The 27,016-nt window shown below is 38.0% G+C and overlaps 1 protein-coding gene across 1 annotated transcript; it reads left to right on the top strand.

The window, feature by feature from the left end:
• LOC126162122 (pseudouridylate synthase TRUB2, mitochondrial) lies at positions 1–26,578 on the top strand. The gene is made up of 5 exons (XM_049918410.1): positions 1–282; positions 390–581; positions 7,498–7,714; positions 19,598–19,734; positions 26,242–26,578. Exons 1-5 carry the CDS (start codon positions 162–164, stop codon positions 26,523–26,525), a joined length of 951 nt encoding a protein of 316 aa, XP_049774367.1. The 5' UTR covers positions 1–161; the 3' UTR covers positions 26,526–26,578.
• The last annotated feature ends 438 nt before the right edge of the window (positions 26,579–27,016 follow it).

A 27,016-nucleotide genomic window follows, 5' to 3' on the forward strand; every position in this document is an offset into this window, starting at 1 on the left:
TGGATAAGAATGTCTTCGAGATGGTGCTTTGACATGTCGTCGTTGTTTATGTTATTATGTGCGAGTTGTTCATGTTGTTATTTGTTACCATTGTGTGAGTGTTATTGTACGTGGAATGAAATTTTGATCTCGTGAAAGTTTATTTTTCCATCTTTGCTAACATGGTTTTGACAGAGGCACAGTTAAAGTGGAAACTATTGAACGGAGTTATTTGCGTGTATAAAAATGCTGGTGTAAGCGTAAATAACGTTCGGAGAACGCTCATTGGACATATTTGTGAAGGTCCGTCATTGTATGCGCTAGGATGTCTAGTATTGAATGCCAGAACTAATCTGCGAAGACAGAACCAACTGGCAATATCCTGTAATGTATTCGCTTTCCCTGTACAGATTTATGTAAGCTTGAAAGCCGACCGCCATTAAATCATGTATATATTGAAGGAGACCCAACCAAATCGTTAACAGTTTCTGTGGCTCCGAAATATTCTGATAGCCCACTCGTTACGGGACCACGGTATCAACCGCAAGATGTTCGATGCTCATGGGCTACGATTCTTGGTAGAGACACCTCAGGAGTGTTTGGTAAGGATAAAAAATTTACGTTGATTTATTCGTTAATACGTAAACTCAAAGAATACCACTGCTAACCATGGACAGTGTTCATTTGTAGTAACAGCCCTAGTGAAAACATACATGAACCAACTAGGCTATTATGTTGTTAGGTGAGAGGAATGTGTGTATTAGTTTAGACATTGTTATGAACGTTTATAATTCTTTTGCACAGTACTGTGAAGTTGTTGGATTAGCCCATTATGTCTTCGATAAAGTTGTCTTTATTGGTGGTTACACCAGCAATGGAATACCAATCGGTGATTTTTTTTTCACTTTATGGATAAAAAGAATAAGAATCATTATGAAGGACAAATGTTTTCTCTGTGTTCTCTACATATGCAAAGAATTATAATTTTCTTAGTGAAAGAGTTTATGAAAAAAAATTGGCAACATACTGTCATATTTCTGTCATGGGTCATTCCACGTCAAATCAACCAATTGTACTACATGATTTGAACCACGACCTCACAGATTTGGATGAATTTTTTTTTTCAGATAGTGTACACACTATCACTAGTTTACATTTGAAATTTCAAATTTTTCTGACTTTTGGTTTTTGAGTATCGAGGGTTTAAAAATAAAAAAAACCTCTGTTTTTGATCAGTCGATGATTGTTTTAAAATGGTGTAGCTCAAAAACTATACAACCTTGAGAGCTCAAACTTGCACCATTGTTTTTCTCTAAAAATTTCCTTCAACTTTATATGTAACTTGACAGTGCTACCTAAATCTGAAATTTTTAAACTATTCCAAAAAAAATTTTTTTGAAATTTCCAAAATACATACCCTCGGATTTTTTTTAATAAAAATTGTATGTGTTGTCCAGTCTGACTGACTACATGCATGCAAAATTTCAAGATGGGATCTCAATGGGTTCCTGTATAAAATAATATTTTACTACCGCAGTACACACTAGTGAGGTTAAAAGCAGACAATTTCTGGGCTATGAATACTAAGGTAGGCCTATGTAATACTAACAAGCCTTTTTATGCAACATTACCCTCTTATTGTCCATTACTTCATTAAATGTTATTTTAATGCAAGAATAAAATATATAAAAAATAATAACTTAAGAATCGTATGATTTTATATGACATTCACTTTTTATTATAGAAAAACATGCGATTTTCATATGGGGTCAAGGCTCTAGTTTTGGCCACTACCCCACTTATGGTCACCTTGATGTAATGGGTGCAGTTTCAAGCTCCTTCGGAATACCAGGCAGTCCTACCATAGATTATAATAAGCAATATGAAATGTGTTATTCAATTGTCTATAGAAACATTTCTTTGTTTGGTCTTGTTTGAAGTCACCATTTAATGAAAAGATCTATGTTGCAGAAGTTGAGTTATGTAGTGTTTTTCTTTAAGCATGTATTCTACATGTTGTACAAAACATCAGAAGAAATTTAATTTATTGAGAGGTAAGATTAAGTATTATATTTTCATTTACTACAAGCTAAACATGATAAAACCAAAAAATATGTCATTAATGTGGCCGTAAGTGGGGCCTCGATCCTACATTAAAATGTGTATGTGTATGAAATAATCATAGCAAAAAAAACTTATGAGTGCTCTATATTGTACTGTGTTTTAGTGTTAAGTTGTCCAAGTGATCTAGTATAGAGCGGTGTAGTCTTAGTGTACACCATGCCATGTATGTGGTAATATATCAGACATCATAAAATACGATTATTTACTAAATTTATTTTTTCTGGAATGTTCCAAATAATAGAAATGTAGTTATATATACACTTTTTGATAGTAGTAGAATTTGTTACTTAACAGAAATGACATCTCAGAAGAATTGGGCGATTATTGCCGCTAAATGTTGTAAGCCTTTTGAAGTAGAACAACATAAGGAAGTCCGTGTACAATCACTAAGGAATGTAACAGACTGGATGTGCTCTCTAGACTTAGGAATCATTAGTGGCATGAAAATATGTGATGTATGTAGGAAAAAAGGTTAGTGGCAAACACAAAACAGAAGAAGTAGTTTTACCTTGCAGTATCGAAAATGTAAACGATTCTTTTATTGATCCTCAATCTTCTGTAGACTATTTGAACAAGTCCCCTGGAACTCATTGGTGAGTCACCACTAAAGAAGAAAAAGTTTGTTGTGCCTACCTATACAAAAAAAAAACTTGATAAAATAAAGTCTAGCTTAGAAAAGTACTTACTACCATAATCCGGATGCCATGAAGAGTACAGGGTGCACCCATCTGCAGGTGGTCGCTCATGTCGGCATCAATGATGTATGTCACTGTGGATTGGAGGAAATCCTCTCTGGCTTCCGGCGGCTATCTGATTTGGTGAAGACTGCCAGTCTCACAAGCGGGATGAAAGCAGACCTCACCATCTGCAGCATCGTCAATAGGACTGACTGCGGACCTTTGGTACAGAGCCGAGTGGAGGGTCTGAATCAGAGGCTGAGATGGTTCTGCGATCGTGTGGGCTGCAGATTCCTCGACTTGCGCCATAGGGTGGTGGGGTTTCGGGTTCCACTGGATAGGTCAGGAGTCCACTACACACAGCAGGCAGCTGGACAGGTAGCAGAGGTTGTGTGGCGTGGACTGAGCAGTTTTTTAGGTTAAATGGCCTCGGGCAAGTACAGAAAGGGCAACAGCCTCAAAGGGTGTGGACCAAAGTCAGGACATGCGGGGACCAAGCAGCAATCGGTATTGTAATTGTAAACTGTCGAAGCTGCATTGGAAAAGTACTGGGACTTCAAGCGCTGGTAGAAAGCACCGAAGCTGAAATCATTATAGGTACGGAAACAGCCTTTGCATACAACCAGAATTTTTTTGGGATCTGTGAAAGACTATTTGCCAGTATTCTGCTATGGTAATCGCTAAAGGCATCATATATTGCTCTCTTGAGAACCAAAAGTGTTTCATTCACTGTCTATCTCTATCTGTAGCCCTATGCTTTGTTTTATGCCTATTATGTGGTAATCTCTGTTTCTTTAGAAGTTTCATTACACTGACTATATACCATAGTGGTTTCCTCCCATTATGGTCTCTTCTACTAGGTACATATCTTTCCAGTGCATAGCTGTAGTTCCTCTACATGCTTCTGCCTTGTGCTGAAAGTTTCAAGTTCCCCATTGAGATGTGACACTACGGATTTTTTATGTAGTTTACTGAGCATATATATCTTTCTGCTTGGATTAATTGTCCTTTTTGCTTTGGTAATCATTGTTGGCACAACTATATCATGGTCACTAATATCAGTTTCAGTGTGGACATCTTCAAAGAGGTAAGGTCTGCATTTTACCAATAGGTCCAATGTATTTTCATCATATGTGGAGTTCCAAATTATTTGTTCTCTCAGAGAAGGTGTTTAGTAACGTTTCACAGGATTTCTTATCACACCCACTTCTAAAAAGACTGTAATTTTGTTAGTTGACTTTTGAATAACTAAAAGTCGCCACCAATGATTACAGTATGGTGGAAGAACTTAGACAAGTGAACTGAGGTTCTCTCTGAAGTTTTTGTTTACATCAGGATATGAGTCTGGTGGGCAATAGAAGAATCAGATTATTATTTTATGCCCACCCCTGATACCAAGTCTTGTCCAAACAATATCAAATGCATATTCAATTTCTATCTTGATGGATTTGAGTGTCTTGTCTACAGTGGCAAGTACACCACTGGCTATCCTTTCAACATACACTTAAAATTTTCCCAAAAATCACATTGCTGTCAGTTTCAGGTTTCAACCAACTTTCTGTACCTAGTATTATGTGAGCTTCACTACATTTCATGAGCACTTCAAACTCTGGAATTTTATTGGGAATGCTTTGGCAGTTTACCATTAGGATTTTAATACTCTCACCTGTGGGAGGCGTGTCTTTTGATCTTATACTGATACTTCTGGGTTTCCAACAGCTATCATTATCTGGACTGGATGGAGAGTTGCCAAATTTGAAAACCCCTTGTGTGCACTTCGTACACAGTCAGCTACCTGAGTAGCAGACTCTGATGTGTAGTACACACCTGACCCATTTATGGAATCCTATAGTTCTCAACCATATGACAAAAGTACAGGAAGTCACAGCCTAGCTTCTCACAAAATCTTCGAAGTCTCTAGTGCAGTCCTTCTACTCAACTCATAACCAAAGGGCCAAAATCAATTCTGGGGACAATGCTGCAAATTGTGAGCTTCATTGAAACTCGATGCACAACAGTGGTCTTCTCAACCTTCTCTGTCAGTCATTGGAATGACACAAGTATGGGCTCAAAGCTCAGATGACAGGCATCACTTGTTCCAAGATGTGCCACAATCTGTAATTGGTTTCACCCTGTTCCAACAGTGGCTGCTGGAATAGCCTCTTCAACATGTTGAATAAGGCCCCAGGCTTACACACTGAGTGCACCTGGTATCAGTTCCTGTCCCTTGCTGCCATTTCCGTAAGGGGTGCCATCATTCACTGTACATTGGAACTGCTGGTGATTAATGGACACTGGACCTAACAAGTTCCCCAAAAAAGATGAAGTGAGTCCTGTTGGACGAGTTTCAGTGGGAGAGAGCACCTCAAACTAGTTGGTTAGAGGGACTGGTGTAACATGCTGAGTACTCCCTGGTCCTTGTCCATCCTGTACAGTACACCGAGATCTACCATTGACACGTTACTCATTTGAATGGTCTCGCAAATGAATTTCTGACAGAGCTAAACCACAAAAACTATTCTGTTAGCATATTCTGTAGTCTTGCTGAGGCTTTTGATTGTATAGACCATAAAATTGTGCTTTGCAAACTAAGGTATGGTGTATAAACTGCAATTACTGAAAGAAAAAAATCCACATTGACGAATGCTGCCATAGTCATAGATGTAAACTCATGATGGGAGAACATAATATGGAATCAACAATGATTTGTACTTGTTCCACTCATATCCTCAACTGAAATAAAATATGTTCCAGTGACTTAAAAGGACACTTATAAAAACTGTAATGTTTATCAGTAACATAATTATACTTATCAAGGGCTGAAACTCGGCGTACCAGAAAAACACAGTCCAGATGATAGCTGAAAAGGTCTACATTGATCCACTGTAAATGATTTAAGTCAGTCTCAGAAAGGCTTATAGTAATATGGTAATGGAAAGTATTTGGGGAAGTATAAATAATGGAAGGAGTCAAGGTAACAACTCATGATATAGTTGCGATAAGATGTCGATAGGAACATAAATGAGACAGAAGTTTGCTGAGCCTTTAAGTCCAGGTCCGAAACCACAAACGAGGTCTGCTGGAAAAGTATCAGCTTCATGCGAGTGTTAATTTTTTCCTGCTTGCTGATAGCGTCAAATGCTGGCAAGCAGCAGTTGAATGAGGTAGCAGTTTAAAGACAGTTGGACATCAACTTGCTGAAATGACCAAGTCACTGTTTCAAGGTGAACATGGTGGTGGTGTGAGACTGTCGTGCATATCAGGGAAATTACGGAAGAGGTTGGTGTCAGTGCCTTCTTGACACAATCTGTTAAGACCAAAGATTTACCCACATTTAAGAGAGTGTTGGTGAAATTTGTTCCTAAGCTGCTGACAGTGGAGCAAAAGCAATTTTGTGTTGAAGTCTCACAGTAAATGCTGGACTCTACAAACAGCGACCTTGATTTCGTTCACACCATAATCACTATATAATGAGTCCTTGGTGTATGGGTACGCTCCAGAAACCAAATCCCAATCGTCACAGCGGAAACATTCTTCATCACAAAGACCAAAGGAGGCCCACCAATTATGACGAAGTGATGCTGACTGCTTTCTTTCACTCCAACAGCCTGGTACACCATGAGTACGCACCACAGGGTCAAACAATCACCAAAGACAACTATAGGGATGTCCTCCATCGCCTAGGTGATGCTGTGCAGCCCAAAAGACTGGACTTGGCACGTACGTCATGACATGCAACACGTTATCTTGCACTTGATTCAGACTTTTTTTGGCAAAAAACCAGATTTCTGTGCTTCAACAGCCTCCTTACTGTAATGATATCGCCTCCTGCAACTTCTGGATGTTCCCCAAACTCAAGATGCCATTGAAAGAAACACAGTTTCAGATGAGAGGACATTATGGTAGCAGTGAAAGCCAAGATCAACTCCATTCCAAAAGACGTTTTTTCGGCACCCTTCCAACAATGGTGGCATCACTGTGAGAAGTGTGTGAAGTCCCAAAAGAGGTATTTTGAGGGTGATTAGTTGTCCAACACTCCAGGTAAGCCAGTTTTTTTCCCCCCTTGCCAGCGGTCAGATAGTTTTCTAACAGACCTTGTATTGTCATTGATACCAGTGCTGAAATGCAGCAGCAGTCACACTAATAGTGTACATGTGAGCAAAGTATTATTTTTCCCATCCCTCGCTTTCTTTTCCTCCCTTAGCTGCCTTAGTTAACATTTTCTTTCTTCAATATCTGCCAGTTTCTGGTGATCTGCTGTGTAATTTCTCTATGTTTGCTGCAAAATCGTCATCCAGTATCTGTTAATGGAGCCAAAATTGGGACCAATATTGCTGCTATAGGCCAATTCATTCATCAATATGCTAAATCACCTATTGCCCCCAGAATGTTGTGCTATTCGTGCAAGGAAGAGATCCTGGTTCAAACTCTGGTTCTGTACACCATTTTAATAGGCAGAAACACTCATTAGAGCATGTAGTAATGTCTGTTGAAAATAATGGTGCTGTATCAGCAGCAATAATAGTAGGTAGTGTTAGTAGCATTATTAGAGGTGGTAATAACAGAAGAAAAATAGATTAACAACCAGATACTATATTTAGCATTTATTGTTTTACAGAACTCTGTAAGACAATTACTTGTTTATTATGCCACAATTTAATAAATTACGGTATCAAATATTGGAATAGATTATAAATTGATAATTTCTCATTTGCAGTTATTGGTATAAATAAAGGAGCACGAGCAGCTCAGAAATTTCATTTGAGTAGACCAACAAGAAGTTACCATATAAAGGGACAGCTGGGCTACGCCACTGACACTTATTTCCGAGATGGGAAAGTGGTTGAGAAGGCATCATTTGGACATGTGAAGCAAGCAAAGTTGGACAGAGTTCTGGCATCTGTCCAAGCAGCACATCAAAAACACATGTTTCAGTAAGTTACGGAAGAATGCATGTATAAGTATATTCTTGCATTAAATTGCCCCTCTCGCAATATGCATGTAAAAGAAAACTCATGCATTAGGGTGATCAGAATTCTGCCTAAGGGTTTACTGGATATGTTCTTGAACTGCTGAATCAAATGTCTTCCAAGTACACACTTATTAAACTGTAGCAGTTACCATGTCAGTAATCTTGAGCTTGATGTAGCAACAAAAAAGAGTTGTAAATAATGTTTTTGTGAAAACTTTTCCTCAACCTGTCAGCATAGTGTCAGCTCGACTACTTTCATAGATAGTGTTTACTTTTCATTGTAGGTTCCTTCAGTGGATGCAGTGGAGCTGTAGTGGCATTTTGATGCATAGTAAAAGTTTATTTGTAAGATAATTACGTGAGTAGCAGTCAATTTGTAAGGTTCAGTATGTTGTTGTTGCTGTTGTTGTGGTCTTCAGTCCTGAGACTGGTGTGATGCAGCTCTTCATGCTACCGTATCATCTGCAAGCTTCTTCATCTCCCAGTACTTACTGCAACCTACATCCTTCTGAATCTGCTTAGTGTATTCATCTCTTGGTCTCCCTCTACGTATTTTAGCCTCCACGCTGCCATCCAATGCTAAATTTGTGATCCCTTGATGCCTCAGAACATGCCCTACCAACCGGTCCCTTCTTCTTGTCAAGTTGTGCCACAAACTCCTCTTCTCTCCTATTCTATTCAATACCTCCTCATTAGTTATGTGATCTACCCATCTAATCTTCAGCATTCTTCTGTAGCACCACATTTCGAAAGCTTCTATTCTCTTCTTGTCCGAACTATTTATCATCCATGTTTCACTTCCAAACATGGCTACACTCCATACAAATACTTTCAGAAACAACTTCCTGACACTTAAATCTATACTCGATGTTAACAAACTCCTCTTCTTCAGAAACGCTTTCCTTGCCATTGCCAGTCTACATTTTATATCTTCTCTACTTCGACCATCATCAGTTATTTTGCTCCCCAAATAGCAAAACTCCTTTACTACTTTAAGTGTCTCATTTCCTAATCTAATTCCCTCAGCATCACTCGACTTAATTCAACTACATCCCATGATCCTCGTTTTGCTTTTGTTGATGTTCATCTTATATCCTCCTTTTAAGACACTGTCCATTCCGTTCAGCTGCTCTTCCAAGTCCTTTGCTGTCTCTGACAGAATTACAATGTCATCGGCGAACCTCAAGGTTGTTATTTCTTCTCCATGGATTTTAATACCTACTCCGAACTTTTTTTTTGTTTCCTTTATTGCTTGCTCAATATACAGATTGAATAACATCGGGGAGAGGCTACAACCCTGTCTCACTCCCTTCCCAACCACTGCTTTCCTTTCATGTCCCTCGACTCTTATAACTGCCATCTGGTTTCTGTACAAATTGTAAATAGCCTTTTGCTCCCTGTATTTTACCCCTGCCACCTTCAGAATTTGAAGCAGAGTATTCCAGTCAACATTGTCAAAAGCTTTCTCTAAGTCTGCAAATGCTAGAAACGTATGTTTGCCTTTCCTTAATCTTTCTTCTAAGATAAGGCATAAGGTCAGTATTGCCTCACGTGTTCCAACATTTCTACAGAATCCAAACTGATCTTCCCCGAGGTCGACTTCTACCAGTTTTTCCATTCACCTGTAAAGAATTCGCGTTAGGAATTTGCAGCTGTGACTTATTAAACTGATAGTTCGGTAATTTTCACATCTGTCAACACCTGCTTTCTTTGGGATTGGAATTATCATATTCTTCTTGAAGTCCGAGGGTATTTTGCCTGTCTCATACATCTTGCTCACCAGATGGTAGAGTTTTGTTAGGGCTGGCTCTCCCAAGGCTATCAGTAGCTCTAATGGAATGTTGTCTACTCCCTGGGCCTTGTTTCGACTCAGGTCTTTCAGTGCTCTGTCAAACTCTTCACGCAGTATCGTATTTCCCATTTCATCTTCATCTACATCCTCTTCCATTTCCATAATATTGTCCTCAAGTACATCGCCCTTGTATAGACCCTCTATATACTCCTTCCACCTTTCTGCTTTCCCTTCTTTGCTTAGAACTGGGTTCCCATCTGAGCTCTTGATATTCATACAAGTGGTTCTCTTTTCTCCAAAGGCCTCTTTAATTTTCCTGTAGGCAGTATCTATCTTACTCCTAGTGAGATAAGCCTCTACATCCTTACATTTGTCCTCTAGCCATCCCTGTTTAGCCATTTTGCACTTCCTGTCGATCTCATTTTTGAGACGTTTGTATTCCTTTTTGCCTGCTTCTTTTACTGCAGGTTCAATAAGCAGAAGTTTAACAGTTTCTGGTTTCCAGGAAGATCATTTGCCTCCTGTCTGTTATCCAATACATCAGCATAGTCTTCGCAGTACATACTACTACACTAATATCCTACACTCACATTTTATCTCCACTGTAATATTTCGTTCCCTGGCTCTGACCTTCCCAAAACTATTTCTTTGATACACTAAGCATTGTGTATTATCTGACATGACAGTTAGATGTGCAAATTTGGTAGTCATTCAAGGAAGCAAATTTAGTATTCATTCAAGGAAATCATAAAGGTCATATTGTGTCGTCAGTTTTGTCCTGGTACCTAGGAAGGCTTTCAATTGTTTCCCTAGGTGAGCAGCACTATTTATGTTGCAAATTTCGCAGAAAATGTGTCTGTATTATATTTAAATGAAAGATATGTGGGAATGACGATCCAAGTCGATCCCAGATTGAGGTTTTGATTTCACTGCCATCTTGTAGTAGAAACAAAGAACTTCCACACTGTGAAACTTAAACTTCGAAAAAATGAACGATGTCCATGTAGTTCAGGTTCAAAGTTGCTTTGGATAATGAGCAAAGTCACATTGTTCCTTTGGAAGGGGCGATCAGAGTCCACACATTTGGGTGTTAATTATTCATTGTTGTAAACAGTCTGAGAATAAGATTGTTAGTGCACTCATAGTTGTGCTGTAGCTCTTTGCCAAGATAGTGTTCAAATATTTGGACGATGTCAAGCATTATTTGTGATAATTCTACTGAAAAACCTGCAGCTAGTTCAAAGAAGAGGGAGGGTGCATTTCAAGTGCTTCGAAACGCATGCAAGCTATGAGTCACAACACTGGCAAATGGCTTTAAGTGTTCGCCCGTAAAGTATTTTGTAAATGCAACTAGCTCAGAAAGAAATGCATTGATTGAAGAGTTTAATGAACTAACGTCTTATGATAAACAAAATGCACATCTGTCTGGTCTGATCAATGAAGCCTGTATTTGGCAGGAATATTGTTAAGGTAGTAAGGGATGAAAAGCATTTCCGTCCATCCATGGTGTTACAGGATGGACGAAACATTCCTTAGCCACTACACAGAAAGCACACATAGAGATAAGGGGGAAACATAATAATAGGGCACACGAACTTAAGAGTGAAATAATAGACAAAGTTCATTAAGGTAGACAATCGATCAAAGAACATACTACCCATTTCAGCTTGCATGTGACAGTAAGAAACTATATACTGACAGGAAGTTACATCAGATGCACTTAAACTAATTTTCAGAAACCCAGTATCCTGTGAATACTATTATCACATTTTTGTGACAAAATGTCTGCTACTGAGGGACTGACACCTCAAAATTTAAGCTGATGTTGCTCAAGCTGATTCACAGATAGCTTGCAATCGAAACCAGAGTTGCAATTACAATGGATTACCAGAAAAATCTCCCACTTCCCAATATCACAACAAGTGAGATTTACTACAGATGTCAGCTGCCATTTTACTAATCTAACATACAGTGCCTTTGTACAGGGAAGTCCATTTTCTATACCTACAATCAAACTATTTCAAACAATGATTCAGATGAAGTTCATTCTATGTGATGACATTACTCCACTAAATTCATACCTTGCAGTATACACAAACTCGGTGTATTCTGCAGTTCTTGTTCAGAACAGAACAAGAACTACAGTGTGTTTTGTTTCTGTCATTTCTTGATGCTTGCAAAAGGCAGGTTTGTCTACAACTGTGTAACCCAGTGAAAGGTCATTTCTATCTTGAATGTGACAGAATATGGCCCTAGTAAATACAAAGACAAAATGTGAAACACCAAATGACTGGTGTCAAGTTACGGAAATTGAAGACGACTTCCAGAACCCATTGTTGCAGTGGACTGCAAGCAAAACTTTCGTCAGTGGGGAAAATTTCAAAATGAAAGTTACAAGAAGAAATACCCTTTTGCTCAAAGAATTACCTCAAAGGTTTTCGTGATGCAGAATGATAAACTGGCCCACCTGCGACGGCTATGCTTTGACCCATATGGAAACTGCAAGATCATTGAAGCTCCTTACCTTCCCAAGTTAAAGGAGAAGCCCCTGCCTTCGCAAATTCATCTACAACTTCTTGACATCCCTAAAGCAAAATATGACAGTCTGCAAATTTTTATGCAGTTTTGTGGCCCAGTAGTTCAGCAATATTTAAGTTCATTATCATGATGAAGATAAGGGAGATAACGTTTCATAATATTACAAACTTTCTAACTCTTAGCTTAGAAATTTTTCACCTATTTATATAGTGCTATTAATAAATGTTACTGTATTCCATTATTAAAAAATAAGTTCTGCCTCATGTGTAAAGTTGATACTTAGGGAAAAAAGTCTCATTATAAAAAAGTTCCAACCATGCTTTCTATGATTTTAAATTCATTTAAGATATTGTAAAGACTTTAATAATAATTTTTACCTCACAGAATTAATTCTGTTTATTGTTGTACTAAGTTTTTCACTCTTGTACTGTATTATTGCAAATAGACCTACTACTACGTCAAGATAAAAGATTGCTTTATTGAATTATTCTGTGTGTCAAGTATAAAAGTGATATGTTGGTGATAATATTCAGAAAAAAGTAGTTTCTAAGCATTTAAATTCATTTAGGGTAGAATAGACTTAGATTATTTTTACCGTGCAAATTTGGTGTATTGTTGTATTCATACATTTTTCATTGTTGTACTGCACTATTGCAAGTGGATATCATGTCATTATACAACATATAAAGTAGACAACAATTTAGGAGGGGGTCTATAAATTATTCATAATAGAAACCTAATAACAGTCCTCAGGGTTTAAAATTTGATTTTCTCAGAATCTTGCAAACTGAACTTGGATTACTGTTCCCACGTACCCTTCAAATGGTACCGGTACACCTTGAATTGTTGATTTTCTTAGTGAGCTGGCTCCACATTATATTGTTCTGACTTCAGGCCAACTTCCTTCTTATTGCTCCTAACTTCTCATGAAACTAGCTTTAGTTCTTTATTTATTTATTTTATTCTATTGAGCCTTTATGTAACACAACATACAATTACATAAAGCACTATCTTAAGTGAATATTACTTAAGCAAGTTAAGGTATCATCACAACAACAAAACAATTGAGTAACATAAACATTTCCATTGAACTGAAACTTTCAATATTGCTTCACCAACTCGGTCACCTTCCAACCCATCTTAGACCTCTGGCTACACTACTAATCAACATGTCACCAGATCTAAAATGTCATGCCCACGTTCATTGACTTCACCAACTCACAACTGGAATATCACCTTTCAGCTTAACCTAGATTTTGTATTATGCTACAGATTAGTCTGTTATGGTGACCTAAACTCCAAAAACAAATATTGTCCGTATTCTTTTCTCATGTGTGCTCGCATATGATGTCCCACATCACATCATCACTTTGATGCAACATTGTCTGGGCATGGTACCATGTTATATTGTAAAACAACAGTCACAAAATAAAAGTGACGTTCTGGCCACAGTTACTGTGGTCGTCCTCTCAGTAGACCCAGAGGAAGACCAACCATGGCCGCAACATCAGTTTCATTCTGTGACATTTATTTCACGTTATAACATAGTACCAGAGCCAGGAAACTTTTATTTTAATGGACTTTGGCTATGGAACCCTACATACTTACAAAAATATTGGTGTGATAGGTTAAATATTAATCTGAAATTATTAATAGTAGGGACGGAATAACAAAGGTGACAGCCACGTCCTACTATGTAGAAACATACTAGCATTCATGTGGAATAGTGCAGGAACAATGTGGAAAGCCTAAACCTGCATGTACAGAAATTAAGCATAAAAATGTAATATCCCGTTTCAGCAGCTGAAATATTGTATGCTTTTATAAATGCTGTACTTGGTGGTTTTCTTCCATTTTGTATACTGTTAACATTAATTGAATACCTGCCGGCAAAAATGTTTTAACCCTCAAAATACAAATTGTACAGGAGGTGCGAAAAACCATTACCTATGGAACAGGTTTACAAACGGCAGAAATAGCATTCACAATCACTTGAAATGAGTCCATTGCTGATTAATGTGTACAAGTTGTGGCAGTACGTGACCTGAAAAGCAAGATATTACAGATTTTTATTCGGCATCCATGCAAAAACGTTGTAACTCTAACGAGAGTAGTACACTTTTGTGGGTTACAACGTTTATACCATTGATATTATTTAACCTCTAATACTGTTTATTGGTTTTATTCTGATTAGGCGTAAAAACAATTTGCATTATACAATGTCGGAACTTCTGGGTGTTTGACTGAAGGCGGAAATATCGTTACAAATGAAGGGTTTGTAGTGATAAAAGTTCACTTTTTCATTTCACAAGAATATAACGAAACAGAATTGATACTGCACATGCAGTTTAAATGAACTGTTATTAATAGTTCCCACTGTGTAACATGATTATTCACGGCACACAAGACGTATTGCTGCAAACGTACATTTTGCGTGATCAACCATGACATTGTTACTTTACTTCATCTTTAGGTTTTCATAAAACTCAGTATTTTTCAAGAATATATCTACACATGTCTAGCAGCTTAGCTTTCTTTCCCGCAGAGACAGGCAATGGCTCACCATAAAGTCTAGGTAGGTCATTCAAGCTAAACACGATTATAGTCTAAAGCGTAGAATTCTTGAAACAGCTCTCTGTTGTCCTCCATTTTTAGTGTTTTACTCTGGTATCTACATTTGCAGGTGGCAATCTATAAATGGAGCACGACGTAATGATACATATAGTTAACCACATTAACGTCGAAGGTAAAGGCTATGACAGCGCATTACAGTATAATGTTTGCAAATAACGTATGGAATCTCCCATTTCACAGAAATATTGTGTTAGATTGACATACAATTTTTATGCACCAACCTGTTCAGCAGGGATTTTCCCAGGTACTGGTTTGCTATTGTGGGCCAAATATGGTTGCCCCGAATTCTGTTTGTGTTTCTTCACATTCCTCTTCCATTTACTGTGCTTAATTTTCCTTTTCTGGCCCCTATTTATATCTTCGCACATGCTCTGATTTAACGTTGCACAACATTTCTTCTCCATGTTTACAACTTTTCTGCATCCGAGCACCTCGCAACGAATAGGAAACAAACAAAAAATGGTGCTTAATGTACATGTTTGCCAATATAACTTCATACACGCCTTACTCTTGGCCCATAAAATGTTTATACGTGACAAACTGGTTTCTTTGAAAAGTGAGGGTTACAATGTTTTTGCCGGCAGGTATTCAATTGTATTTTGAAATTTAAACACTGTATTCCCACATAACATGGTTAAGATGTAATATGTTTAAAAATTGATTAAATCTAACATAAACTATACTGATGTTCAAATAAGATGACAATTGCATGAAGCATTCTGCACAGAGAAGGGTGGAGAACACATTGCAGCATTGCGAGTGTGCTATCTGTTTCTGTCCCATGCCTCAAACGCCAGCCGTTGCCTATCCTAGTAATTGTCAGTGTTTGCGTGAGAGCCACATTGGTCCAGTGTATCTGCTTCTGAGTCTCCCCAGAAGAAACTGTAGGTTTTGAAAACTATCACTGTCACCTGTTAACGCAATACTTGTCATGTTTGCTTCGTGGCACTCACAATGGGCATACAGTGCCTATGCACCCTCACCATACCTAAACTAACATGAAAATCAGTGCATGTGTTCTACGTGCACCCTGAAACGAAAGATACAGGGCATAGGAGAATAATGATTTTGGCTAGAGCGTCACATGGTATTCTGTTCCTTGCCACTGTGGATCACTCCACCACTTGCATTCTTATACACACACCTTTATAGAAGTTGTCACAGCCATCATTACCACAATTTTTATTTCCACATTTTGCATAATATTTGTTAATTTAATAATGGGTATTTACACTGAGCTATTATCTTGTCAACCGTTTACAGCAAACACAATATTGAACTCCAGTTAGCCCATGTACTGTGTTAATTTGAATTTGTTACATGCAAAAGGCAGAGACACAGATCTGAGTCCTGTTCATTAGAAAGGCCCACCAAAAAGCAGAGATGGAACTGAACTGCCCCCTGATGAACAGTGCTCACATTTATAAACAGCATTAAATTTTGATGTTGAATCAGCCAAATGTTTTGTTACATGCCTTTCTCGTGCAAGTGCTTTACTGACAGTTGTCAAAGCACGATTCACAACCGGCCTTCGTAGCCAGGAAGGTGCAAATATATCCACACACTCCACTGCAGAGTGAAAATTCATTCTGGAAATTTACTTGCAATTTCTGAATAGCTCTTCAGTATGTAGTAAGGCCAAATTAATGCTTTAGTAATTTTTTTGTGATAAGTAAACTGTCGGCACAGAATTGTTTGGGTTGTAAGTTACCTATTGGTGCTTAGCAGTATAACACTCTTAATACCTGTTCTGGGTGTCCATATTTATGTGGGGCAGCTCTGTTGCTTTTTTAGTTTTGTTGGTTGTTATAATGGCTATGAGTATCGTCAAGTTGAGAGCAGAGTATATCCATTGTTGTTTCAGTCTCAAACTGTGGAGTAGGAAGAATGTGATAACCCTGTAGTGTCTTGCCTCGCTATGTCATGAGAAGTAGCTTTGTTTCTTGGTCTCTCTGTACATTGTCATTGTAAGTGGAGAGCATATCTGCCAATGTATTGTTAAAATATCCCATGAGATGATTTGTGGATGGTGATAGTGATCATCCTGTGGGTGACTCTGTGAAACTGTCTGTGATCTGTTTTAACAAAGGCAGTTAAAAGGAAATAGAGTTCATTACATATTCTTTCCTCTTTATTTCAGAGTTACGTCTTCCATAATGAACTTTGCAACTTCCAGGACAACATTTTCTCGGTTTTGGTGAAAGCATTGTGAGTGAGGTAAATCATACACATAATTATGCACCGATTTCCATTTATCTACTTCAAGAACCTGTTTGACATTATTACGAAAAGGCTGGATTGCTACTCACCACGTAGTAGAGATGTTGAGTCACAGGCAGGCACTACAAAAAGACTGCTAAACAAGTAATTTTTTAGCCAAAAGACCTGCTTCAGAAGTAGAAAACACACATACATTCACACAAACACAACTCACTACACAAGCACTGTCTCTTGCAGCCGAGGCAACCAGGGACTCTCTCTCTCTCTCTCTCTCTCTCTCTCTGTGTGTGTGTGTGTGTGTGTGTGTGTGTGTGTGTGTGTGTGTGTGTGTGCGCTTAGCTGAAGCTTGCTTGATTATCAGTCTTTTTTTGTGCCTGTCTGTGACTCAGCGTCTCCACTACATGGTGAGTAGCAATCTATCCTTTATTCTATCCTGGATTTCCATTACTAAGAGTCTCTTTGAAGGCTATCATCCTGTCACAGGGACTCTCTACAAGTTTTGAACGATTGTGGGGACCTGGCCAAGGACATTTGAATTTTAATCCTCTTGGATCTTCACAAATACCAGAGGGGAAAATGTTTGAGAATTGTGAAAATATTTTGAGATGCTTTTCCGTAAATGAGTTGGCGTGATCAGTGACCATTTCTGTCTCAATGGACTGTAATTTATTTTATACAGTTCACTTTATATTAATCAGCAATTTTCTTTGGAGCCTGCTTCTCTGTCTGCAGCTTTTACAGTCTTCTTTAACATCAGGTTCTCTCTTTGGTCAGTAGGGGTATCTGTCAAGATAACAGCGAGAGAATTGTCATCCTTGTAGGAGTTTTTCTCTAAACGATCCCTCAAAAGACAGTTGATGGTATGCCATTGCATCTGCTTTTGTTTTCCTCTGTAAAATTTTACTTCTCCAGCCTCTCTGTCAATCCTGCAAGCTATCCTACTAGATCTGTCAGACTTGTTATCTAGTGTAAAAAACGACGAGTTGCTACAATATCGAATTTCAGATAAATAAATGTGGTAGAAATTTATTCATTATGCACAGTTTCTCACTCACAGAATAATTCTTCTCAGACTAGGGAGAGACTTGATCACTGTTTCCAAATTGTCGTAGGTTTGCACTAGAACTGCACCTATTCTGCAACATTTAGTTAGTGTGCAGTTACATTTTCTTATCATACAGGGCCGCTCCTGGAGATGATGATATTGCTGCCTACTAATAAACAGAGGAAGATATTTCTTGCTCTTTATTCCAAAAACATTTTGGTGTTTACCTGTATCAGTTCTTGCAATGGTTGTACCATAGTACAATAAAATTATTTCAAAGTACCTACAATACGAGATTGTTCCAAGAAAACTGCTCATGTCAAATGTTTATTGGGACACTGGAAAATGTGTTGCCTCTTTCTGATTCAGTTCAAAGTACATCTATATTAACAAGAATTTTATTTCTTCAGCAACAAAGACGACGATCTCTCACGGATCCAGGTAGAGCACGCATCATTATAGCAGTTCCAGCTTAATTTCTAGGGACCAATGATCTCAGCAGTTTGGTCCCTTAAAAAAGAAATCACACACACATTTTCTTAATTTCTTTTCAAATGTCTTTTCGAAGGCAGTGATGTCATTTGGGTAGCATTGTCTACTGTAGATACATTGCCCAGACCAGTTGTTATGACTGGATCGGTGAAAGCCATTTTTTTTTTTTTTTTTTTCCTGGGCAGACTCACTAGCCTTGTCCTACCAGTATCCAGTCTACATATTTACAATGAAGAAATAATTTACTACTTTCAGGCAACTCAAAATGTTGTATTTAAAGGCAATGGATAGCTATTCTTTGTGATAATTTTTCATTTGCTTATGATTGTCACAGAAATGCCATGTGTTGTCTTTCTTCTTTACAAAAACCATATAAGAGATGGGGGTCTGTTTTAATAGTTGAAATGTTTTATCTTACTGCTTTTTTCTTCTTCTTTTTTTTTTTTTTTTCTTCAAATTACGTATCACTAAAATGGGGGAGTAACTGTGGCTGTACACAGCAGTGGAAAATCCAGTGTTCCCAAGACCATTCATGATTGTTACGATTGTTGTTGGCCAGTAAATTTCTTTTATGAGTAAATAACCTTTTTGTAACTGACTAGAGTTTCAGAAACCAAACAAATTATTGGCTGGAACTTTTCTCACTGATGACAGCAGATTCATAGTAGGATCAATGGAAAATGGCAATGCAGAGCAATTTATGTTGCATGAATCCTTGTCAGAATAAATTTTTTATTTGAATCTTTGACCTTTTATATTTGTTGACTTGTGACTTCTGCAGTAGGTTTCGTCTAAGGACAACAATCGGGAAGAACAAAAGAAAATTGATGGTCTGAGTTTGATCATTGATATTTATCTTCATAATACGGATTGCAGTTGATTGGACATATTTTGAATGTACAGTTTCAGGCATAATGTCCTTTGTACCTTGCAACATAGTGTCCTTTAGCTGATGTTAAGTCTTCCTGCTTCACAGAAAAGGAAGTTACAGAGACAACTAGTGCCATCACATGGTACACCATCAGCTTCAATATGAATCAACACTCTCATTTTAACAGTTATTACTATTGAGCACTATTAAAAAATATTAGCATATTGTAAAATTATATGTTATTTGTTTACAGACAGGCTGGAGTTGACATTCAGAGTCAGACTGCATATGAACTGGCATCACGAGGCATGATCAGACCGCCAGCAAATACAGTTCCTCTTTTGTACAATGTGAGGTGCACCTACTTCAGTCCACCAGATTTTACTCTCGGTTAGTGTTTGTTTTGGCATAGAATAAAATAATCTTACATTTTAGTAATGAACCTGTTAGTTTGTTAAACAGTTTGAATTATTTCTGGAGAACTTTCAAAAATTTGAAGTGAATGCTGTCACAGGCAAAAAAAGGTCAGTGTGTTAATTTTTTTAATAGTAACATGAAAACATCTTGTAAAAAAGTAATTAAAAGTAATATTTCATCCTGTGAAAAGTCAACATGACCAACAAACTTCTGGAATTTCAGTGTTTGGTGCAGTAAGTTGCTGAATTCCACACCTAGGCTTATTTACCTGAAATCTGTCAATACATTCTTTCCAGTACTAGAACTCCTGAATTTTGACACACGAAAACTAACTTTCTGAAAAATGTGTTGTTATAATTTGGATATGCTTTGTTGTGGAGACAATGTCTCCTTGTCAAGGAATCTGCCCAGTAAAAATAACGTTAAAAAATACATAAAATATGTATCTAGCAGTGCAGATTGTGAGGAGGCATAGGAGTCCTTCGGCTGTGATGTCCTACTTAACATACTTATCCAAAAGGAAGTTCATGAAACACTGCTAGGGATTATAATACAGGAGTTCAGTAATATGTTGATGACACAAGGAATTGAAACTTTGCAAGTTGTTTAAACTTTTAAGGATTGACACTAAGAAGAATGGCGTGGATATTGGCTGTTAAGCTTCTGCTGTGATATGGGCTTAATGTCAGAAGAATTTGAAATAGCTACAGAACAGATTAATGTACTGAAAGAATTAACAGATCTAAAAGCAATATCAACATTATAAACCAGTTCAACACCATATTTGAAACAATAAAATATGTGTATAGCTATAAATATCAGGGTTAATGGATTACAGCCAATGGGCTGCATAAAAAAAGCATTGAAACAACAGCTATTAGTAAAATGAAAATAGCATTGTAAACCACGTGGAACATTTACAACAAAAAGTGCTTTTTGGTAAATATCAAAACTTGTCATTGCAACTCTGTCCAAAAACTAGTGTGTGATTACATGCACTTTAAAGATGTTTGCTAATGAAATTAGAAAGTGAGAAATATAAAAAACAGGATCTACATAAAAAATTTGTACCACAAGAGTACATTAAAATAGAAAAAAATAGGGACACAATGCACAAACACACAATTTTGTTTTATGGCCTTGTTATAAGAATGAATGATTTCAAATGGACAAAATGTATCTTCAGTACCTTACACAAATATCTGAAAATGAGAATGCTAATGCACATGAATATCTAAAACGATCTTAGAGGAAGTTGGTATACAAGCAGAAGACACACAAAACTGAGATGTCTTCAGGATAGCTGTAATAATATTTGGGACTTTCCAAGATGGAAAACAAACAGCTGTGCCAAATGGTCAGATGAACACTGTGATAGACACAGCGCATGGATGAAAACATATAGCTTAAATGGAGAAAGAAAAAAGAAAAATGGAGAACAATTGTTGTAATGCTTCTAAGCTTATCATGGTGCTTAAATAGGTGGCTAATGACATATTCCGTAGATCATTTGAACATTTCTTATAATGAAATGAGTTTACAGGATGTGTATACATGAGTAATGTTAACATTAATGACCACTTTATTATTTTAGTCCTACTCGTGTAACTACATTAAACAGCAAGTTTTTTTACTGGCTCCCAGTTTTTAAGTAGAAATTGGTCAATGATGTAGAAGGAACTATGCAGGAGAAATGATTTTTAAATAAGATTTAAAACTTGCTTTGCTACCGGTCAGACATTTTATCTTATTGGATGAATAATCAAATATTTTTATTCCCCTCTAGTGTTGTAGGTATGGAGATTGCTGTTCTTCTCAATTTGTGATGGATTATTTATGGCAGATTTTATTAGTGATTATACAGGGTGGTGTGCGAAATGTCATACATTGAAAATTTTTTATATAACTTTTAATAAACAAAAATATTAATTTCTTTCCTTTGTACAGTAATCATCAGAATGTGTGTGTTCAGCAAGTGTGCAGTAAATGTTCAATATGTACGCCTTATTGACGTACCACCTCTTTGAGGTCAACTGTGATGTTTCCAACCATCTGAGACAAGCCTCCTGTGATTCCCTGGAGAACTGTTGTGATAGCCACTGCCAGTTGCATTGGATTATGTGATTTGTTGTGGTAGACTGTCTCCTTCGAATGTTCCCCGTAAGAAATAATCACAGAGATTAAAATCCAAGCTGTGTGGTGGCCATATTAAACCACCCCAAAAATGTTCTGGATATCAATGGAATATCACATGGTGCCTGAAATTTTCATGCAGAAATCCAGAGTAACATTTGCTGTATGAGGACGAGCTCCATTATGCTGGAACCATTGTGTGTATAAAGTTGTGGAAGAAAATTGCTCAGCAACATGTTCATGTACCATGCACTGTTAACTGCACCTATGAAAAACATTGGCCCAGTGATTCCATGGCTGGAAATGGCACCCCCATACACTCACTTTTTTTCCTTAATTTTCAATCTTGCCTACAACATCAGGAGCTTCTTGTGCCCAAAATATGATGTTCTGCCTATTAACGTTACCATTCAGATGAACATACACCTCATCAGAGAACCATGTGTCATGAATCATAGCACCGTCATTCGCAACAGCTGAAGTCCCAGACTGTAATTTTCCATTAGTTTGTGCAACACTGTAATTTCGTATGGGAATAGTTTCACTCCAGCATGACGTAGTCTGTGAAGAGAATGATGTGAGATGCCCAATTCAGCTGTAGCTTGCATCATGGGTTTCTAAAGACTTTGCGTCAAAGCCACTGTCACAGCCTTGATATTCTCTGGAGTATGGACTGCATTGGCACAAGGTAACTTTTACTCTATAATACTGCTGTCAGTTTTAAATTTTGTTGGTAATCCATACACTGTATTGTCTATGCCCACATGTGTGAAAATAAACAATAAAGTGTTGCTTCTGCTACTCTCTTCATTTCCATTGAAAATGACACTGTCTTCACTTTTTGTTCTGGTGTCAACTAGCCCTTGCCCACCATTTTATTAAACTGAAGCGAGGGTGATACACATGTATGATATTGACAAGTTCTGTCTTCTGGTGAACCTTGCACGAACTATGGTTGCTCGTCACAATAATCCAAAGTTGGCAAACTGCAAATAAAATATTTATTAGACAGTCTCAGTATGACTTTTGTGTGCTACACTGTGTGTATTGTGACAGTGGAGTTAAAATACCTAGTTCCATGAATAGGTACCTACATATTGTCCATGTGTGAACACCACATTTTATTCTTACTGCTCACTTGTGTGCAATCAATACTTTCTGTGTAAGAAAATTATTCCATAAGACATTATTGGTGGAAATATGTGGAATATGTCAGAAAGTTGATTCATTCATTTACGAGATTTGCAATTATACAAAGAAAACAAGTAGCTGAACCTAATTTTTTTGAGAAGCTCAGTAATGTGCTTCTTTCAGTTGAAGCTTTCATCAATATTTACTCCCAAAAATTTGGAGCATTCTACTCTGTTTAGTGATTCCTGCCCAGGTTGGAAGGTAACAGTTTGGTTGTGAGTTGGAGAAGCCAATTAATGTGATATAGTGGAAAAAAAATGTGGGTAGGGTGACAGAATGATCTGTCCTTAGCCCATATGAAAAAATTTCTGACAGAATTACATTATAGTCACAATATTTTTGACGGCATTTGTCGCATGTTTCCTATGTCACTACGTAAAGCCGACTATTTGTATTAAACATTACTTTAAATCTGCATCTCTTTATACGAGGGTTGGAACTTAAATATTGGCAACTATTTATTCACAACTGATATAAAAGAGTTACATGTTTGCACCTGTTAATGTCCTTCAAAGTAGTCATCAGCATTGTGTAGAACCCATTGCCAGTGATGTGGAAGGCGTAGTATACCGATAGCAGAGCCTGTTCTATTAACAAACAACAGTACTTTCACTTTGATAGCTGCCATCCATTCCACATCAAACGCTCCCTTCCCTACAGCCTAGGTATTCGTTGCAAACGTATCTGCTCCAGTGACGAATCCCTCAACCAATAACCTGACCAGTGCTTTCCTCTCCCGCAACTATCCTGCAGACCTTGTCCACAAACAGATCTCCCAAGCAATACATTCCTCCCCGTCCAACAACAATGTTCCTACCCCCAGACCACACAGAAGAATCCCCCTTGTCACCCAATATTATCCTGGCCTCGAAAACATCAACAAAGTACTCCGCCAGGGAGTACTGAAATGAGATCATCCCTTGACAAAATTCTCCCCACACCACCCAGTGTTGCCTTTTGTCGCCCTCCTAACCTCCGTAACATCCTTGTTAAACTCTACAATATTCCCAGACTACCTTCTCTACCCAGCGGTTCCTACCCCTGTAACTGACCCCGCTGCAAAACCTGCCCCATGCATCCCCCCACAACCACCTACTCCAGCCCCGCTACTGGTAAAACATACACAATTCAAGGCAGGGCCACGTGTGAAACTACACATGTCATTTATCAACTGACATGCCTGCACTGCACAGCCTTTTACATTGGTATGACAACAACTAAACTGGCTGAGCGCATGAACGGTCACAGACGAACTGTCTGCCTAGGAGATGTCCAATACCCTGTAGCGGAGCATGCCCTCCAGCATAATTCTAGGGACCTAGGAACCTGCTACACCGTATGTGCCATTTGGCTTCTCCCACCCAACACCAGTCCCTCTGAACTGCGGAGATGGGAACTTGTACTCCAACACATCCTTTCATCCCGCCATCCCCCTGGACTGAACCTACGTGAAACAACCTCACTCCCATTTACTCTTCAGTCTTCTCGTCTTTCCCTTTCCTCTTTAGTCATTCTCGCATCTTTTCATCCTACATAGTTGTGTTTATCTTTATACTATATACCTCTTTACTTCTGTATGCATCCTCTTTGGTTTGAAGCTGGCACAGTACTTACAGTAGAATATCTTTGGCTTCCCTCTGACAACCATGCCTCCATCCTTGCTTCCCTCTCTGTTTTCCTTTCCCTGTTGCTTCATAACCTGGGGTGTGAGTAACTGAATCTACTTTCCCTTCTTCCCTTTCTTTCCCCTCTCTCCTCCCTGATGAAGGAACATTTGTTTCGAAAGCTAGGAACGTAAATTTTCGGTTCTGTTTTTTGTGTATCTATTGGCTGTACTGAGCTGAGGTAAGTACTGGCCAGCCCCCTCTATCTCTTTGTTAGTAACAAAATAAATAAACATTTAATAACAGGGTCTAGAGAATGAGATCATTGTATGTAGCTGTTTCTTCTGCAAGATAAAGTGGTGCCATTCCACCTGAAAGTGGTGCCATTCCACCTGACATTCACCTCTGCAAAAAATTATGTATGATAGTTGGGATTATCTGGGTCTCATTGCAGTAACTCGGGGCTTCCTCTCTTAGTACATGATTGTTCTGCAGGCTCTGTGCAAAAAACATCTTATTGATTGATTGTATTTACTGAAGCCCATCACACCCAGCGAAGCAGAGGTTAACTCTAGCTGATCTTTGCGTTCTCTCCACCTGCTTTCTTCTTCTTTGAGATGCAGTTGAGAGATGTGGATTTCAAGCCCCCACGCAACCAATCTCATTTAGGTAGCCTGCGTGTTCAATAAATCTCTCCAGTAGATGTTTCCTTCAAGAAAGCCACATCAATAAACATTGTCTGATTAAGTTAGTGGTCCATCCTTAATCCTTGACTGCCACAGCAGTTGAAGCATGTCGTCCCCTTTGTGTGGCTGACTATTCAGCAGCTGTACACCAAAACATCCATGGTGCAGTCAACAGCTGCAGAAGTTTTAAGATATGCAATTATATTTTATTTCAGATGTGGTGAAATACAAAGTAAATTTTATTGCATCACTACTGCTGGATTCTCACCACACATTATTTTTTGCTCTAAGTGCAGTATATGGTGTTTTAACACACAGTAAATGATTTTGCTGTCAGTTTGATGACAGCGCTTTCAGGGGAATTCCATCACAATTTATTTTCTACTGTATATCCAATAGATGCCATGTCATTATATCTCCAGTGATTTCTATGAATTGTGCATCTTCACCCTTTGTATGAAATCAGTTGCAGTAAATAGTGTAAAGGTTATAAATAAATAATACTAACTGTCCCAGCTGCTCTAATCTCTCCTTGCCATTGTCTTGTAGTCTTCCTCAAATACCAGTTGTCAGCTTACTTAGTGTAATTTTGCAATGACATTCTTCTAAAGATTCCCATTTAAGATCTCCTTTCTTCAGGTAGCAGTAGTACTAATTATATTAGCATATGAAGTACACTTCTTTTTTAATTTGTGTTTTTTTCTACTTGACTCGTATTATGTTGTGAAGGATAATGCTGTATATTTTCAGTCATTCTTTTTTTTTTTTTTTTTACCTGATGTATCTACTTGTGTAAAATGTTTTAAATGAAGGTGGTTTTTATTTGCCGAAACTGTCATTCTTTTTGAGGTTTTTAATTTTTGCAGAAGTTACGTGTATTAACGAGTATGAATCATACTTGAAGACTCTCATCCATGACATTGGTATCCAACTTCACACATGTGCTACATGCACTGGCATTCACTGTATTCGGCATGGGCTCTTCACACTGGAACATGCTCTCCTGCCAAAACACTGGCACCTAAAACACATTCTGGACAGTATGCAAGAATGTCATCAGCTGATACAGCAGACAGTCAACAATACAGTGGAAAATACATCACCGACTCTTGTTCCCGCAGAAGAGCAAAAGAATTCATTTGTAAATTAATTACAACCAGTGCCTTTCTGATATGGAGGAATAAAGGGCTTTCTTGTGAATCAGTTAAAGCTTTTTTCTCTTTGTGACACTTTTAGGGCTAAATTCCTTATACTGTAGCTTATTTGATACTCATGTTGTACTTAAAGTTATCCCTATTGCAATGGAAATGTTGGAGATTAATATATATTTTTAAAAAATTCCACATCACACTATTTCAGTCGCTTTTCCTATTTGTTTTACGTGTAAACTCAACTAAATACACCGAAGTGCCAAAGAAACTGGTACAGGCCTGTGTATTCAAATACAGAGATATGTAAACAGGCAGAATACGACACTACGGTCGGCAACACCTATATAAGACAACAAGTGTCTGGTGCAGTTGTTAGATTGGTTACTGCTGCTTCAATGGCAGGTTATCAAGATTTAAGTGAGTCTGAATATGGTGTTACAGTCAGCGCACGAGCGATGGGACACAGCATCTCTGAGGTAACACTGAAGTG

This window comes from Schistocerca cancellata, chromosome 2 (genome assembly GCF_023864275.1).
Source record: "Schistocerca cancellata isolate TAMUIC-IGC-003103 chromosome 2, iqSchCanc2.1, whole genome shotgun sequence".
NCBI lineage: Eukaryota > Metazoa > Arthropoda > Insecta > Orthoptera > Acrididae > Schistocerca > Schistocerca cancellata.

Excerpts from the sequence above, each read along its gene's own strand:
- LOC126162122 (XM_049918410.1), top strand. The coding sequence starts at position 162 with ATGGTTTTGACAGAGGCACAGTTAAAGTGGAAACTATTGAACGGAGTT. Across the intron at positions 283-389 it reads CATTGGACATATTTGTGAAG|ATTTATGTAAGCTTGAAAGC; the intron begins GTCCGTCATTGT and ends TTCCCTGTACAG. Across the intron at positions 19,735-26,241 it reads TCCACCAGATTTTACTCTCG|AAGTTACGTGTATTAACGAG; the intron begins GTTAGTGTTTGT and ends TAATTTTTGCAG.